Here is an 18,517-nt window from a genome sequence, read left to right as displayed (position 1 = left end):
TTTCTTTTACTCTCCCACCTCTCTTTTACTCTCTCTCCCCTCTCTTTTGCTCTCTCTCCCCTCTCTTTTGCTCTCTCTCCCCTCTCTTTTGCTCTCTCTCCCCCCTTTCATTTGCTCGCTCTCTCTCCCCTCTCGTTTGCTCTCCCTCCCCCTATAATTTGCTCTCTCTCCCCTCCCTCTCATTTGCTCTCTCTCCCTCCTCTCTATTGCTCTTTCCCCCTCCTCTTTTGCTCTTTCCCCTCTCTTTTGCTCTCTCCCCTCTCTTTTGCTCCCTCTCCCCCTCTCTTGCTCTCTCTCCCCTCTCTTTTGCTCTCTCTCCCCCCTCTCTTTTGCTCTCCCCCCTCTCTTTTGCTCTCCCCCCCATTTCATTTGCTCTCTCTCTCTCCCCTCTCATTTGCTCTCCCTCCTTCTCTAATTTGCTCTCTCTCTCCCCTCTCTTTTGCGCTCTCCCCGCCTCTCTTTTGCTCTCTCTCCCCCCCTCTCTTTTGCTTTCCCTCCCCCCTCTCATTTGCGCTCTCTCTCCCCTCTCATTTGCTCTCTCTCTTCCCCCTCTCTTTTGCTCTCTCTCTCCCCCCTCTCTTTTGCCTCTCCCCTCTCTTTTGCTCTCTCTCCCCCCTCTCTTTTGCTCTCTCTCCCCCCTCTCTTTTGCTCTCTCTCCCCCTCTGTTTTGCTCTCTCTTCCCCCTCTCTTTTGCTCTCTCTCCCCCCTCTCTTTTTCTCTCTCCCCCTCTCTTTTACTCTCTCTCCCCTCTCACATCTGAGAGCTGGCTCTCCTGAAGCTGTCTGTCGCCGCGAGGTGGCTGCGCGCGCATCTAACATTCCTTTGAGGATGCGTGCGCAACTGCCGACGGACATTACAAATGTAATTATTATATAGATATATATATATACACATACATACACATATACATACATAAACACATGCACACAGTTTCATATGATAAGTAATTTTTAGACGAGAACAGACAATTTGTTTCAGATTAATCTTTTGTCTCAGGAAAATGTTCTTTAATTTTTCATCAGAATTTATTCATTAGGTCAGTCTGAAATCACTTTATTAACAAAAATATGTTCACTCTCTATTGCCTTATGGGCAACATCATCAGGGCAGCTGATGGACGGTAGTATAAAATAAAAAAAAAGTCAAAACAGTAGCTAGTGAATATGCTTCAAACCAGCAGCAAAAAAAGAAAAAACAACTTTTAAATATTTTTTTCATGGTGTTAGGATTGGCCAAGAACAAAAGTGATGCGTGGCTGACATTGCTCTAGCTCACCCATTACGTTAAATGGATATTGTGCCCTTGCTAAATAGCGCTTATATTACAAGTTGAAAGTTATGGGTTGTGCTCAGGAAAAAGCACAAATAGTGCTGGAAAAATTAGCACAACCTGAAGAAAATTGTAGAGGTAAAAAAAAAAAAAAGTTTCACAAAACACACCTAAAACATATTAAAATAAAGTATTACACTCATATATACATTTTTAAAATACAAATATAACACTTATATTGATAAAAAAATGTTTCAAATAGGATATGGTGTATGGCAAGGTGTTTGACTGGGAAGGGCTCAAAAGTATATACAGTATATGTATAAATATATATGTGTGTATGAAAACCTGTATATATGTGTTTATGTAAATATGTATGTGCACACGTGTGTGCGTGTGCGTGTGCATGTGCGTGTATATATGTATACACATATACACAAAAACATGCAATAACATTTTAAATTAATTTTAATATGTTTTTATGAGGGTTTTTTTATCAGAAATACAGAAATACTTGGAATTCCTATATATTCTTTTTATTTTTAAATATAGATTTGTGTGTGTATATATACACACACACACACACACACACACACACACATATATATATATATATATATATATATACATACACAGTATATATATATATATATATATATATATATATATATATATACCTGTATTATAATAATTTTTATTATTATTATTATTATTATACTTTATTTATAAAGTGACAACATATTCCGCCGTGCTGTCTACAACACAAAATTTGACAAATACATGAGAAATTTAGGGCACTATTCCCTTGAGAACTTACAATTTAGAAGAGTGAAAAACAGGAGGTGAGGACTGCAAGGGTGAGAATGGTTAGATGAGGGCAATTCTTATGTAAGTGGAATTCATTTGTTACTAGGTAGTGGTAGGCTTCCATGAACAAGAAATTTAAAGAAATCCCTAGAGCCTCATTTTGAAGAGGCAATACTACTGGTAGAAGATTGGTGCATGCCAACTTTAATATTACTATTGAGCACACCCAGACATGGTAACAGTGTCATTAAAGGTGGTTAAATTTCTCACCCCTATACATGCAAAACATGTAATATCCCAGGATACTACACATGTGATTCCAATTATGTGGTATATGGACTTAAATGTCCATGTGGACTTTTATATGTGAAGGAGACCACTCAAAAAATTAAAGATCGGATTTGTCAACACAAATCCACTATCAGGAAATGGGGCATAAGGTGAGTCAACTGAGATCCATGGTAATTTATAAGGCACAAAAGAAACTAAGAGGTGGTGATAGAATCAAGGACCTACTTCATGAAGAAGCCAAATAGATTTGGCTGTTGAACACAATGTACCCTAAGGGTCACAATAGGGATTTCAATCTACTTTTGTTTATTTAGGGCGTTATTACTAAACATTGTTTTAAAAATGTTCTCTTTGTATTGATGATCTAGTATGAGATGTTTAATATGTTAAAGTATAATTTGTCTTTGTCCCTTTAAATTCAGCTTTCAGCTGCTTTTGTTTTTATTAGGTATTTCAGTAGAGGGTTAAAGGGACACTGAACCCAAATTTTTTCTTTCGTGACTCAGATAGAGCATGACATTTTAAGCAACTACTCCTAATATCACATTTTCTTCATTCTCTTTTTTTTTCATTACTCTGGGACCCTTCTAATGAGTAGAAAGCGTGGGCCTCGGGGCTAAAAACAAAACATTCACAAGGCTTACTTGAAGGTGGGAAAGTTGCCTCCTAAGCGCATAACAGCTCTTTCTACAAGAGCAGTTGCAACATTGTGTGTGTTTTTTTTTTAAACTATGCATCTTTGGAGCAGATTTGCAAAGCTGCAACATCGCTTTGAGGTTTTGCTTTTTTGCTAGCATCTTTTGGCAGGAGAGGCCTTCAGGCCGCATGGTCGGCAAAATAAGAACTGCCAGAAAAATTGACCCACCCTTTCCGTAACATAGACCATCTGCTTTGGTATTAATCCTATTTATGGAGGACTGTGGACCATCCTAATTTTATGATTGAAAACAAAATTTATGGTTACCTGATAAATTATTTTCTTTTGGAATAATGATGGTCCACAGGCCCCACCCATTTAAATTTTTGGGCAACAGTTTTAATGAAACCTCTACAGACCCTGCTTTATCTTTCCTACCTATATGTTTCCTATTCTCTACTCGGCTACATTTTAAACTAAGAGAGAGAAAATTATTTATCAGGTAATCATACATTTATTTAAAAAAAAAATAATAATAATAAATATCTCTCTCTCTCTCTCTCTCTCTCTCTCTCTCTCTCTCTCTCTATATATATATATATATATATATATATATATATATATATATATATATAAATCAATGTAAATATTTGCATAGGAAATTAGCACATCTAGGCAAGATTCCCCACTTGCTTTTTCCCAGAAATACCTCATATACAATGTTACCAATGCACAAGAGAATTCTGGGTAAGATATGCAAATTCTCAGTTTTTTTGCTTCAAAATACTGTTTTAACACAGCTATCCTTTTAACAGGATTATTGAAGCAAACCAGAAATCACTCACTAGACAGCCTGTTTCGTTCTTTTTGGAACTCATCAGTAGGAGATAGATTTCTGGTTGCTGCATTGGTAATTGGTAAAATCCTCCTTGTCTCAAAATTAAATCAATGTAAATATTTGCATAGGAAATTAGCACATCTAGGCAAGATTCCCCGCTTGCTTTTTTCCAGAAATACCTCATATACAGTGTTACCAATGCACAAGAGAATTCTGGGTAAGATATGCAAATTAGATATGCAAATTCTCAGTTTTTTGCTTCAAAATACTGTTTTAACACAGCTATCCTTTTAACAGGAGTATTGCAGCAAACCAGAAATCACTCACTAGACAGCCTATTTCGTTCTTTTTGGAACTCATCAGTAGGAGATAGATTTCTGGTTGCTGCATTGGTAAAGCTATTTTCAAGGTTAAACCAAAATTCATTAAAATTATGGGGGAAGATAAAAAACTGAACTTAAAATCCTCCATGTCTCAAAATTAAATCAATGTAAATATTTGCAAATTTGGAAATTAGCACATCTAGGCAAGATTCCCCGCTTGCTTTTTCCCAGAAAGCAACCAGAAATCTATCTCCTACTAATGAGTTCCAAAAAGAACGAAACAGGCTGTCTAGTGAGTGATTTCTGGTTTGTTGCAATAATCCTGTTAAAAGGATAGCAGGATAGCTGTGTTAAAACAGTATTTTGAAGCAAAAAAAATTAGAATTTGCATATCTAATTTGCATATCTTACCCAGAATTCTCTTGTGCATTGGTAACATTGTATATGAGGTATTTCTGGGAAAAAGCAAGCGGGGAATCTTGCCTAGATGTGCTAATTTCTTATGCAAATATTTACATTGATTTAATTTTGAGACATGGAGGATTTTAATTTCAGTTTTTTATCTCCCCCAATAATTTTAATGAATTTTGGTTTAACCTTGAAAATAGCTTTACCAATGCAGCAACCAGAAATCTATCTCCTACTGATGAGTTCCAAAAAGAAAGAATCAGGCTGTCTAGTGAGTGATTTCTGGTTTGCTGCAATAATCCTGTTAAAAGGATAGCTGTGTTAAAACAGTATTTTGAAGCAAGAAAAATTAGAATTTGCATATATATATATATATATATATATATACACACACATATACACACACACACACTATAAAGAACATAGGAATTTATGCACCTTCAGCTGTAGTGCAGATGGTCTAGTGCAGTTTTGGTTTAGCTAAGGATCGACAAAATGTAAAGACTTTTTTTAGCTCGACCCATATGGGCAGAAAGAGTTTGGTCGCCATATTTGAAGTCCTGAAGTAAGCACGCTAACCTTGCTCTTTGAACTTGTAATTCCAGTGCTTACCCAAGATCGATGATATTTTACCTTGAGGGCAGTTATCGCTCATGAGCAATAACAAATTATCACTTCACCTGTAACTTAGGCCTCTGCTGGAAGTTTAGAAGATAACATCTTGGGACTATAATAAAATAAAGTCTACCAGGACAAACCAATAAAAAGATTAAACTGAAGTAAACCTGTAACCCAAACATTAGTAAGAACAAAGGACTAAAGATGGACTCAAATGAGCATTGCATTGTAAAATGTTTTCCCTTTTTTTCTGCTTTCAAATATCCATTTATATTCAGTGTAATACATTGTTTATCAATATATCCTCAATATTTAATTGTGATCTGAAAAGTCAAGAACTGCAGTATTGGCTATATAAAAGCAATGTAAACAAGCGAAAGTAAAATAAATCAACATTCTAGTGGGCAGTGGAAGAGAGAAATAGAGCCCAGGCCATTTAAAAGGGTGTTCCTGCAGCAACCTTTAATAAGATGAACTCTTTTCAGCTGTTTGCCACATTTCCTCTTTAAAAACATAAAGCTGTGTGGTCTGAGTAAAGTGAGCCACATTACAACTTGAGACGTGCAATGTTTTTATCAGAGTGAGACCTTTAAAGGTCTACAGAAACTTAAAGAAGTCTTTTCTCAGAATTCATAAATGGCTAACTAAATGATCCAGATGGTAGAATCAATAGATAATTAGACAACCCTCTAGACTGTCCATAGAATAATAGGAAATAAAGTAAACAAAATGAGAGAGCAAACAAAGAAGGAAACCATCAAAAGAGACCTCAAGGGGCGATCACAAAGAAACATCAGAAGAAAGCAGAGTTCATTCAACATGGAGAATTTTCAAATCTGCTGTAATATACTCCTTTCTAGGAAAATGCATAATATCATAATTTGGCAACTTGTTTTTTATATGGATTTATTATATAAGGTTATGCTAATCAATATGTTTCCTTACCTCCAATCAGCATGATACAGATAGAGAAGATTTTCTCAGTGTCAGTGTTAGCAGAGACATTTCCAAAGCCGACACTTGTCAGGCTGCTCAGTGCGAAGTACAAGGATGTTATGTAAGAGCTTCGAGGGGAGGGTCCCCCTAATAACACCATGCCTGTCCCATTGGTGGTCCCATCACTGTAATTATCCTGAGTAGGTATCTCCTGGCTGCTGTTTTTCCTTCCCAGATAGTATGGGGTTTCCAAACGTCTCGCTAGCTCCTGTAGCCAGCCTAGAATAAAGCTCCAAAGCTAAAGGTAGAGCTAAACACAATTATACTGACATCTCTAACTGGAGATTCAATTAATATTAAATATGCATTTATGGTGGATAACAAAAACTACTAGGTACAGGTGCATATTTGTTATATTGAATGCAGTAACACTGTTAAACATATTTTTTCACCTATCTTATACTTAAATTAAGATGCTATGAATTGTAAGAAAATAATGAATAGCTGTGATGTTTTATATTTTATGTGGATAGTGAATAATTAAACAATATCTCTCTATCTTTTACTTTTTTTATAACGTTTTCTATAAGAAAACAGTAATCAAAAACTTTAATGATATTCAACTACTATATTCTGCTGATGGATGGTTATAAGGACTTACCAATCTCCGGCACTTCTGATTGGTTACTCTCTATCTCTTTCTGACCAATAAAGTACCAGATGCAGGCAACCCAATGTGCCAAGAGAGCAAACACAACCATGAGGAGGCTGAGGACGACAGCACTATACTGAGAGTAGTGATCTAGGCGGGGCAAAAGACGAAGCAATCTCAGCAAGCGCACAGTCTTCAGGAGGTGGGCCCCAAAGTACTTTGAAAAAGATGGAAAGAGAGATAAAGTAAATAAATAAATGTATATGACTGACAAATACAAACAACATCAAAATAGGACAATCATACAGAAATACATTAAGGACAGTCAAGTCCCAAAAAAAACTTTCATGATTCATATAGGGCATGTAATTTTAAACAACTTTCGAATTTACTTTTATCACCAATTTTGCTTTGTTCTCTTGGTATTCTTAGTTGAAAGCTAAACCTAGGAGGTTCATATGCTAATTTCTTAAACCTTGAAGGCCGCCTCTGCATTTAACAGTTTTTCACCACTAGAGAGCGTTAGTTCATGTGTTTAATATAGATAAGATTGAGCTCATGCATGTGAATTTACAGAGGAGTCAGCACTGATTGGCTAAAATGCAAGTCTGTCAAAAGAAGTGAAATAAGAGGGCAGTCGGCAGAGGCTTAGATACAAGGTAATCACAGAGGTAAAGTATATTAATGTAACAGTGTTGGTTATGCAAAACTAAGAAATGGGTAATTAAGGTATTATCCAGACATCCCAACTCTCCCTGAAGTTCAGGAAGTCTCCCTCATTGCAATAGCGTATCCCTGACGCCCGCAAATGAAATGCAATCTCCCTGAAACTACAAGTACCATGATCCAACGTTGCCCAAATCCGGAAACAGTGTTTCTTTAAGGAATGCCTCTAGTTGCGGTGACGTCATCGAGCAGGAAGACGTTGTCACAGCAAGTCTGCCTTTACTTTCTGTGTATTGCGTGTCTGAAAACCCTCCCTCCCTGCTGTTTGGAGGCGGAGATAAGGCTCTTGGGGGAGGAGGAGAATCGCAGAAGGCAACATCGGCTGCAGCATAGGCTGAGTGAGAACTGAGAAAGAGGACAAAGAGAGTGCGCCCGTATAAGGGAGGAGATAGACACCCCTTATCAACCTGACTCTACTGTGAGTACAAAACATAATTACAAATAGCCTCTCAAACTCAAAATCACACACGCTCCCAGACACAAAATCCGAAAGTCGTACAGGGACAACTATACTGAGTACTTCACAAGCTGGGGCGCTATGCTTCAGTAACCAAAAAGCCCCCACTGATTTTAATATAATAAAACACAAATACTTTATTTCCTGCATGTAATTAAATTTCGTATTCTAAAATATTTGAGCATTCAACAAGAATACGATCACTAGAAAATAGCTTTGTTGTATGTGGTTGTGCAATAAAGCTACTTTTTTAGTGCAAAGCTACTTTAACCCCTTAACGACCAAGGACGTACGCCACACGTCCTCAAAAAAAATGCAGTTAATGACCGAGGACGTGTGGCGTATGTCCTTGGTCTGGAAAGCAGCTGGAAGCGATCCTGCTCGCTTCCAGCTGCTTTCCGGTTATTGCAGTGATGCCTCGATATGGAGGCATCCTACAATAACCCCCCTTGGCCATCCGATGCAGAGAGAGCCACTCTGTGGCCCTCTCTGCACCGGACATCGATGGCCGGTATCGTTGGTGGGTGGGAGCTTACGTGGGAGGCGGGTGGGCGGCCATCGATGCTCTGTGTGGAGTGGAGGGGGGCGGCACCTACGGGGGCGCGCACGGGAGCGCGCGCGTGCACGGGGGTGGTGGGCGGGCGCGTGCACGGGGCGGGAGCGGGTGGGAACCGCTACACTACAGAAAAAAAAAAGTTAAGTTAAAAAAACTAATACTTTTTAAATATTACAGATGTAATCTAAGGGACCTGGAAGGGGTTGGGGGTTCGTCTTGGTGGGGGGGGAAAGCTACACTACAGAAAAGGGCATTTTTGGAAAAGAAAGGCACATTTTTTTACAAAACTGGGTACTGGCAGACAGCTGCCAGTACCCAATATGGCGCCCATTATTGCAGATGGGAAGGGTTAGAGAGCTGTTTGGTGGGGGATCAGTGAGGTTGGGGTCTAATGGGGATCCTACACATCAGCATATGTAAATATGCTTTTTTTTTTTTTTTTTTAAAAAAAAGGGCCAAATACCTTTTATTTTAGTACTGGCAGACTTTCTGCCAGTACTTAAGATGGCGGGGACAATTGTGGGGTGGGGGAGGGAAGAGAGCTGTTTGGGAGGGATCATTTCACGCCTCCCTGAAATGAGTTTTTGCAGGTCGGGATGTCTGGATTATCTATCTTTTAAAACAACAAAAATTCTGGTGTTGACTGTCCCTTTAAAGGACCCCACATCCCTTCTCTCAAAATAAGTGTATTTTTCAAGACCAAGTCATATATAAAGCGGGTAAACAAACCCATTGCTTATCAAAGGAATATACAGATGGTGTCTAGCAGGAGACTTCTACAATGAAATGTATAATAAACAGGCAATTTCAACCATGTAATTCTTGTAATGAAATAGGGGAAAATGCTAAATTTAGTAACTGTATATTTTAGAAATGTGCAGAGACATTTTTTTCTTTTGTTTTTATCCATTATTTAGACAATAAGCGCCAGATTACAAGTGGAGTGCTATTTAAAGTGTTTTCACTCATGCGCTAACCCGATAACTTATTCCCCATAGAAGTCAATGGAGCAAAAAAGTGGGGGGAAAAAACCTAACACCCTACTCACGTGCAAACACGATCACATATTCTCAAGTGCTCTAACCCAACATGAAAATAGGAATATTTTACTTTCCAATGTTCTTCACAAAGCAGAATATGTTCTGTTAATTCTTAAATACATATTTCTACATATACCTGATGGTGTTTATATATATAATTTTTTTAAGAAATACATGGAACATTCTGCTATGTGCAGAACACTGTAATATGAAATATTTACACAATACATACACAGTATAACACTTTATTAAATATAAATATTGCATACACATGGTTTGCAAAGGGCTCCAATGTACATATATATGTGTGTGTGTATTTGTGTGTTTCTATGTGTATATATGTCTGTAAATACATATATACACATACAAATACATAAATACATATCTACACATACAAATACATAAATACATATCTACACATACAAATACATAAATACATATATACACATACAAATACATAAATACATATCTACACATACAAATACATAAATATATATTTACACACATATAAACATATGCATATATATTTATATAAATATATATTATATACACACACACATATATATATATATATATATATATATATATATATATATATATATATATATATATATACACACACATCTTTAGACATGTATATGTATGTAACTCTATGTTAAAACCCTTTTCATGCCTTTTTTTCTAACACCTTGAGCCTTGATTACAAATACATTTGTGCAAAAAAGTTATAATTTTTATTAGCTAATGTTATTATTATTATTATTATCATTTATTTGTATAGCGCCGCCAAATTCTGTAGCGCTTATGAGTGCAACTGTACTTTTTAATGTATTTTTGAAGTGTTTTGTGACACTTCCCCCCCCCCCCCGAAAACAAATGGGTTAAATACATAGTATAAGTACTGCACTGCTGGTCCTGAGTGGAAACTGCCGCTAATACATTCAGCAGCGCTAGTTACACCACTGAATCACGCTACTAGTGCTGATAATTGTATCCGTGTCAGTTTCAACTCAGGACCAGTGGTGTTGTGTGAGGCCTGAGTGGTATTTCTACTTTGTGTTTAACACCTTTGCAGGGGGTAAAGACATAGTGGTGCAGAGTCTTAAAATAGCATGCTTTAAAGAATTAGAGTATGTTTTCTTTTTTACTATCCGCACCTGTAGTTCCACCCCTGGCAGTGCCCCCCCCAACCACAGAAATACACATATAAACACACACAGACACACTTTCACACACACACAGATACACTCACACACACAGATACACTCACACAAACACACACACACACAGATACACTCTTATACACTCACATACACAGATACACTCACACAAACACAGATACACTCTTATACACTCACACACACAGATACACTCACACAAACACACACACACACAGATACACTCTTATACACTCACACACACAGATACACTCACACAAACACACACACACACACACACAGATACACTCTTATACACTCACACACACAGATACACTCACACAAACACACACACACACAGATACACTCATACACTCACATACACAGATACACTCACACAAACACAGACACAAACACAGAAACTCTTACACTGTGGTTATAGTTGTCCTTATTAACCCTAGTGAGCCATAAACCTTCAGAAAACAGCAGTGCACAAACCTGCATTTCCTATAATATTTTAAACAGCTTTAATAAAACACGTTAACTTTTTTTTTATGTGAATAGGATAATTCCGGCACATTTATAATTTATTTTTCCTGCTTAATAAACATTTTTTTTATTTTAACACTCCATTAAGAGAAACTTGGGCCTTTTAGTAGTTTATTTTCATATTTATTAAGTCATTGGCTTGCTAAATTGTGCTTCTCTGCCCTCTCTGTTTATACATTTGATTCAACTTATTCATGCAGGGTCATGGTTTACTTTTTAACAAAAGATTCAGGCACATATTTTTTTGCAACAAACACATACAAGATATGTTAAAAAAATGACTTGTTGCTGCATAATTTATTAAAATGATATTAGTTACCTAATGCAGACACATGGCTTCTTTTTTTAAAAAGAAAAGATGCACAGAGATAGCTCAGAAAGATGGTACATGGCATTTTCCTTTAAATAATGCAGGCACTGTACCTAAAAAATTTTTTAACTTGCTATCAGTGGCTGAGCCTGACCATACTGATTCACTCCCACAATTTTCTGCCACTTAAGTGAGTGTGTTCAATACAATATTATAAAAATGGTTTAAGAAAACTTTGTAACAAAATTATATAAAATGCCATTTGGTCAAAAGGGTTAAATGCTTATTAAATAAATAAAACAAAGATGTCCCTCCTTAGCAGCAGCAGTTAGAGTGAAGTGACCTTAGGAGCAGCAGATCCAAGGAATGCACTGACAATCAATATATATATTATACACTCACATATACATATGTGTAAAAATCAAGAAACCAGAGAAAAATGTGTATTTTTGCAAAACAAATAAGCATTATGGTAACATTCTGAGAAACTTGAAATTAATTAACAGTAAAAAAACAAAACAAATGAAATATCTTTATGTTGCTGTGGGCTTTAGTATTGAGGGCAATAAAGAGTTTACCTTATTCTCCCAAGGGATTCTGAGATATGTGCCCAGTATTGTTGTGGATGAGATTCTACTCTTTCCCACAGTCTTTATCTCTTTCACTTCTCTTTGACCAAAAAAATATAGAAATCCTCTAAATTGCTGTTTGGAACAGCGCCCTCCCTCATCCACTATCAATCTTTATAGCCAACTAAGCCAAGTCAAGTCTTATACATTTTTAACACGCAGGTAATGGAGAACTTCAACTTGAACTAACAGTTAGTTCAAGTTTAAGTTCTCCATTACCTGCTGCGTATTACTACTAATAAAATTATGTAAAATATATTTGGCAAACATTAACATAGCAGTAAACTTTATTGGAGGACAAACTATGGGGTCAAAAATGCTTTGGATTACATTACACCGTGACCACTGTGACTGTTGAGTTCATGATTTACCTGAACCCTCAGCCTGAGGTCATACAGACTGAGACTCCTGACACACGTGGCTCCGGCTTGCTCCTCCACACACATTGACACTGACAGCTCCTGGCTAGTTACTCGTCTCGTCGACGACCAACGTACAGGGCCAGGCACTACAACTCAACACAAGGCAGCAATACACAGTACAGGGCAGGCACACACTGGTCTGGCACTCAGCAGCTCCCTCCTGCTTGTACTGTCTTCCCGCCTGATGTGTCGCACGGCGTAAATCCAATTCCAATGTCAACCTGACTCAGCAGCCCAGCACTGCACAGGCACGCCTCCCTGGCAGCGCTGATGCTGATTGACTGTGATCTAGCTCCATCATTTTGAAAACCGCCTCTATTGGAACTTGTATGGGGCCTGGCGAGGCACCACTGGGTGGCGCTAGCTCTAAGTGAGCTGAGAACTATATTCAGTATCCATGTTGCGCAATTAATGGAGGGCAGCGGAACGGCTCACTGCCTCCTTATTGCGCAACATGGATGCTGAATTTCATTGGCACAAAGGCGATATTAAAATGATGATGTAGGTAATCGCCGGTGGGGGCACCCTTGGGGGGAGCGTGGCCAAGAAAAAAAAGACAAAAAATACTTGCCTCCTATAACTGCATGTCACTGGAGGACACAGTAATCATTCTAGCGTAAATCAAGACTGCGATCAAGCGATCGTCTTTACTCTAAACTTGCAATACGAGCGCTAAACCTGATGCATGCAAACACTAGCGATAACCCCCTTTTCGCTTGTGCGTGACTGTTAACATAAGTCATTAGGAATTATACAAATTTTTTGTTGCACGCATTTGTTTGTTCACTTGTTATCATTGCATTTCTACATTTAAAGAAAATCAAATGCACATATCTAGTATATGTTAAATGGGTATTATGGTTTCTTTATCACATCTAAAACAGGATATAACATATATTATTATTTAAATGGCTATTAATCCACTTTTTTCAAGCAACTTTTTTTGGGGGGCATCTCCCAGTCAAAACACCAGAACTGAGGGAATTGACTTTATTGGCTAGAGGAATGGTGATCCTTGCTTGTCAAGTGTGCACAAACTTTCATTTCAGTCATCTGACGTCTTATTCTGAAGTGATGTATTCATAATAATCTAACCTGATACTGGTCCTTACTTTAGTAGAGATAAGAATACACACAATTGAATGCTGTTAGTGAATCAGCCACTGCTGTTTTTAGCAAACAACCTTTTTAGCCACTTTGGTTTCTATCTTATGCTATGTAACCTTTGCCAACGCTCCAACATCTCTGCATTCTTTAGTCAATTGGGCTCCAAGGTGTAACACATAAAATCGTGAGACTTGAGACATTGTTTGTGAATCTGGCCAGCTGAAGCGCTGGTTAGCAGCTCGAAACTAAAGAAAAAGATCTTACCACATTGACTTTGAAGCTATAAAGTAGGTCCACGGGCAGGGCTGCCAGCAAATCCAGCAAGAACCACGTTCTTACGTAATGAAGGAAAATGAGACGTGAAGAAAAAACCACTTGTCCAGACTGGCTGACGAATGTTGTACGGAAATTCAGAATTATATCTGTTTGGGAATATTAAAACTGCATCAGTGTCAATGCCATAGATAAACATCTGTAACAAATCCCACATAATTTTAATTAGCAGGTTATTCTGTTTCAACATTCTCTCTTCATAAGAACAGAGGGATCCAACATTTCACCCTGCCTTTACAGAGTATGTTTAATCATTATAAATGGGCTTCTTAAAGGGACAGTCTACACCAGAATTGTTATTGTTTAAAAAAATAGATAATCCCTTTACTACCCATTCCCCAGGTTTGCACAACCAACATTGTTATATTAATATACTTTATCACCTTTAAACCTCTAAATGTCTGCCTGTTTCTAAGCCACTAAAGACAGCCCCCTGATCAAATGTTTTTTATTTGCTTTTCACAACAGGGGAGAGTAGTTCATGTGAGCCACATAGATAAACATTGTGCTAATGCACGTGGGTTGTGGCAGACACTGCACTAATTGGATAAAATGCAAGTCAATAGATAATAAAAAGTCATGTAATCAGGAGGCTGTCAGAAAAGGCTTAGATGCAAGGTAATCACAGAGGTAAAAAGTATATTAATATAACAGTGTTGGTTATGCAAAAGTGGGGAATGGGTAATAAAGGCATTATCTATCTTTTTAAACAATATATTATTTGGAGTAAACTATCCCTTTAATAGCTCTGGGAAGTTATTACAAATGACATTTAAGATCATTAGTTTATTTATACTGCTTGCGCATAACGGCCTGAGCAAAACACTCATATTATAGTCAAGATTGTTTTCAACTTGATTGTTTTACCTCAAATTAACAGCAACTCTATATTTGATGCTCCCAAAATGTGACAATCTGAGACTGTAATATAAAATGCGAAATACATTTAATTATTTATCCCCCCCACTTTCCTGTATTTTAAAAATCTGAAAATCAAAAGGGACTTTAAAAACACCAACGCCTAGATTTAGAGTTCTGCAGTAGCCGTCCAAACCAGCGTTAAGGGCTCCTAACGCTGGTTTTGGCCGTCCGCTGGTATTTAGAGTCAGTCAGGAAAGGGTCTAACGCTCACTTTCCAGCCACGACTTTTCCATACCGCAGATCCCCTTACGTCAATTGCGTATCCTATCTTTTCAATGGGATAGTATTTAGAGTCTTGGCTGAAGTGAGCGTTAGAACTCTAACAACAAAACTCCAGCCGCAGAAAAAAGTCAGGAGTTAAGAGTTTTATGGGCTAACGCCGGTTTATAAAGCTCTTAACTACTGTGCTCTAAAGTACACTAACACCCATAAACTACCTATGTACCCCTAAACCGAGGTCCCCCCACATCGCCGCCACTCTAATAAATTTTTTTAACCCCTAATCTGCTGACCGCACACCGCCGCAACCTACATTATCCCTATGTACCCCTAATCTGCTGCCCCTAACATCGCCGACACCTACATAATATTTATTAACCCCTAATCTGCCCCCCCCAACGTCGCCGCTACCTAACTACACTTATTAACCCCTAATCTGCCGACCGGACCTCGCCGCTACTCTAATAAATGTATTAACCCCTAAAGCTAAGTCTAACCCTAACACTAACACCCCCCTAAGTTAAATATAATTTAAATCTAACAAAATAAAATAAATTACAAACACTAAAAACTAAAAACACTAAATTACAAAAAATAAAAAAAAAATACAAGAATTTTAAACTAATTACACCTATTCTAAGCCCCCTAAAAAAATAACAAAGCCCCTCAAAATAAAAAAATGCCCTACCCTATTCTAAAATAAAAAGTTAACAGCTCTATTACCTTACCAACCCTTAAAAGGGCCTTTTGCGGGGCATGCCCCAAAGAAAACAGCTCTTTTGCATTTAAAAAAAACATACAATACCCCCCCCATCATTACAACCCGCCACCCACATACTCCTAATCTAACCCAAACACCCCTTAAAAAACCTAACACTAAGCCCCTGAAGATCTCCCTACCTTATCTTCACCACGCCGGGTATCACCGATCCGTCCAGAAGAGGGTCCGAAGTCTTCATCCTATCCGGCAAGAAGAGGTCCAGAAGATGGTCCGAAGTCTTCATCCTATCCGGCATAAAGGGGATATCCGGACCGGTAGACATGTTCATCCAGGCGGCGTCTTCTATCTTCATCCATCCGGCACGGAGCGGGACCATCTTGAAGCAGCCGTCGCGGATCTATCCTCTTCTTCCGGCGACTCCCGACGAATGAAGGTTCCTTTAAGTGGCATCATCCAAGATGGCGTCCCTCGAATTCCGATTGGCTGATAGGATTCTATCAGCCAATCGGAATTAAGGTAGGAAAAATCTGATTGGCTGATTGAATCAGCCAATCAGATTCAAGTTCAATCCGATTGGCTGATTGGATCAGCCAATCAGATTGAGCTTGCTTTCTATTGGCTGATCGAAACAGCCAATAGAATGCAAGCTCAATCTGATTGGCTGATTGGATCAGCCAATCCGATTGAACTTGAATCTGATTGGCTGATTCAATCAGCCAATCAGATTTTTCCTACCTTAATTCCGATTGGCTGATAGAATCCTATCAGCCAATCAGAATTCGAGGGACGCCATATTGGATGACGTCACTTAAAAGAACCTTCATTCGTCGGGAGTCACCGGAAGAAGAGGATGGATCCGCGTTGGCTGCTTCAAAATGGTCCCGCTCCGCTCCGGATGGATGAAGATAGAAGACGCCGCCTGGATGAACATGTCTACCGGTCTGGATGTCCTCTTCTTGCCGGATAGAATGAAGACTTCGGACCCTCTTCTGGACCTCTTCTTGCCGGATATGATGAAGACTTCGGACCCTCTTCTGGACGGATCGGTGATACCCGGCGTGGTGAAGATAAGGTAGCGAGATCCTCAGGGGCTTAGTGTTAGGTTTTTTAAGGGGTGTTTGGGTTAGATTAGGGGTATGTGGGTGGTGGGTTGTAATGTTGGGGGGTATTGTTTGATTTTTTAAATGCAAAAGAGCTGCTTTCTTTGGGGCATGCCCCGCAAAAGGTCCTTTTAAGGGCTGGTAAGGTAAAAGAGCTGTTAACTTTTTATTTTAGAATAGGGTAGGGCATTTTTTTATTTTGGGGGCTTTGTTATTTTTTTAGGGGGTTTAGAGTAGGTGTAATTAGTTTAAAATTCTTGTAATTTTTTGTTTTGTTGTAATTTAGTGTTTGTTTTTTTTGTAATTTAGTGTTTGTTTGTTTTTAGTAATTTAGTTTAGTTGATTTAATTGTAGATAATTGTAGGTAGTTTTGTTAATTTATTTATTGATAGTGTAGTGTTAGGTTTAATTGTAACTTAGGTTAGGATTTATTTTACAGGTAATTTTGTACTTATTTTAACTAGGTAGCTATTAAATAGTTATTAACTATTTAATAGCTATTGTACCTAGTTAAAATAAATACAAAGTTGCCTGTAAAATAAATATAAATGCTAAAATAGCTACAATATAATTATTTGTTATATTGTAGCTATATTAGGGTTTATTTTACAGGTAAGTATTTAGCTTTAAATAGGATTAATTTATTTAATAAGATTTATTTTATTTCGTTAGATTTAAATTATATTTAACTTAGGGGGGTGTTAGTGTTAGGGTTAGACTTAGCTTTAGGGGTTAATACATTTATTAGAGTAGCGGTGAGGTCCGGTCGGCAGATTAGGGGTTAATACTTGAAGTTAGGTGTCGGCGATGTTAGGGACGGCAGATTAGATGTTAATACTAATTATTATAGGGTTTTTGATTCGGGAGTGAGGCGGTTTAGGGGTTAATGCATTTATTATAGTGGCGGCGAGGTCCGGCAGATTAGGGGTTAATAAGTGTAGTTAGGTAGCGGCGACGTTGGGGGGCAGATTAGGGGTTAATAAATATAATATAGGGGTCGGCGATGTTAGGGGCAGCAGATTAGGGGTACATAGCTATAATGTAGGTTGCGGCGGTGTACGGAGCGGCAGATTAGGGGTTAATAATAATATGCAGGGGTCAGCGATAGCGGGGATGGCAGATTAGGGGTTAATAAGTGTAAGGTTAGGGGTGTTTAGACTCGGGGTTCATGTTAGGGTGTTAGGTGCAGACTTAGGAAGTGTTTCCCCATAGGAAACAATGGGGCTGCGTTAGGAGCTGAACGCTGCTTTTTTGCAGGTCTTAGGTTTTTTTTCAGCTCAAACTGCCCCATTGTTTCCTATGGGGATATCGTGCACGAGCACGTTTTTGAAGCTGGCCGCGTCCGTAAGCAACGCTGGTATTGATAGTTGCAGTGGCGGTAAATTATGCTCTACGCTCCCTTTTGGAGCTTAACGCAGCCCTTCAGAGAACTCTAAATACCAGCGTTGTTTAAAAGGTGCGGGGGAAAAAAACCATGCGTAGCTAACGCAC

General features: G+C 38.2%; 1 protein-coding gene across 1 annotated transcript in view; it reads right to left on the bottom strand.

The window, feature by feature from the left end:
• KCNH3 (potassium voltage-gated channel subfamily H member 3) overlaps positions 1-18,517 on the bottom strand; it is a 407,712-nt gene that overhangs the window by 139,981 nt on the left and 249,214 nt on the right. The window contains exons 7-9 of the mRNA XM_053708084.1: positions 13,997-14,154; positions 6,789-6,996; positions 6,137-6,406 (exon numbers count right to left, since the gene is read on the bottom strand). Of these exons, the coding sequence (XP_053564059.1) occupies positions 6,137-6,406; positions 6,789-6,996; positions 13,997-14,154 (636 nt within the window). The remainder of the gene's footprint in view (positions 1-6,136; positions 6,407-6,788; positions 6,997-13,996; positions 14,155-18,517) is intronic.

Source organism: Bombina bombina, chromosome 3 (assembly GCF_027579735.1).
Source record: "Bombina bombina isolate aBomBom1 chromosome 3, aBomBom1.pri, whole genome shotgun sequence".
In the NCBI taxonomy this organism is placed as follows: Eukaryota; Metazoa; Chordata; class Amphibia; order Anura; family Bombinatoridae; genus Bombina; species Bombina bombina.
Note: the sequence above shows the minus strand (reverse complement) of the source record. Positions and strands in the feature narration are given on the sequence as shown.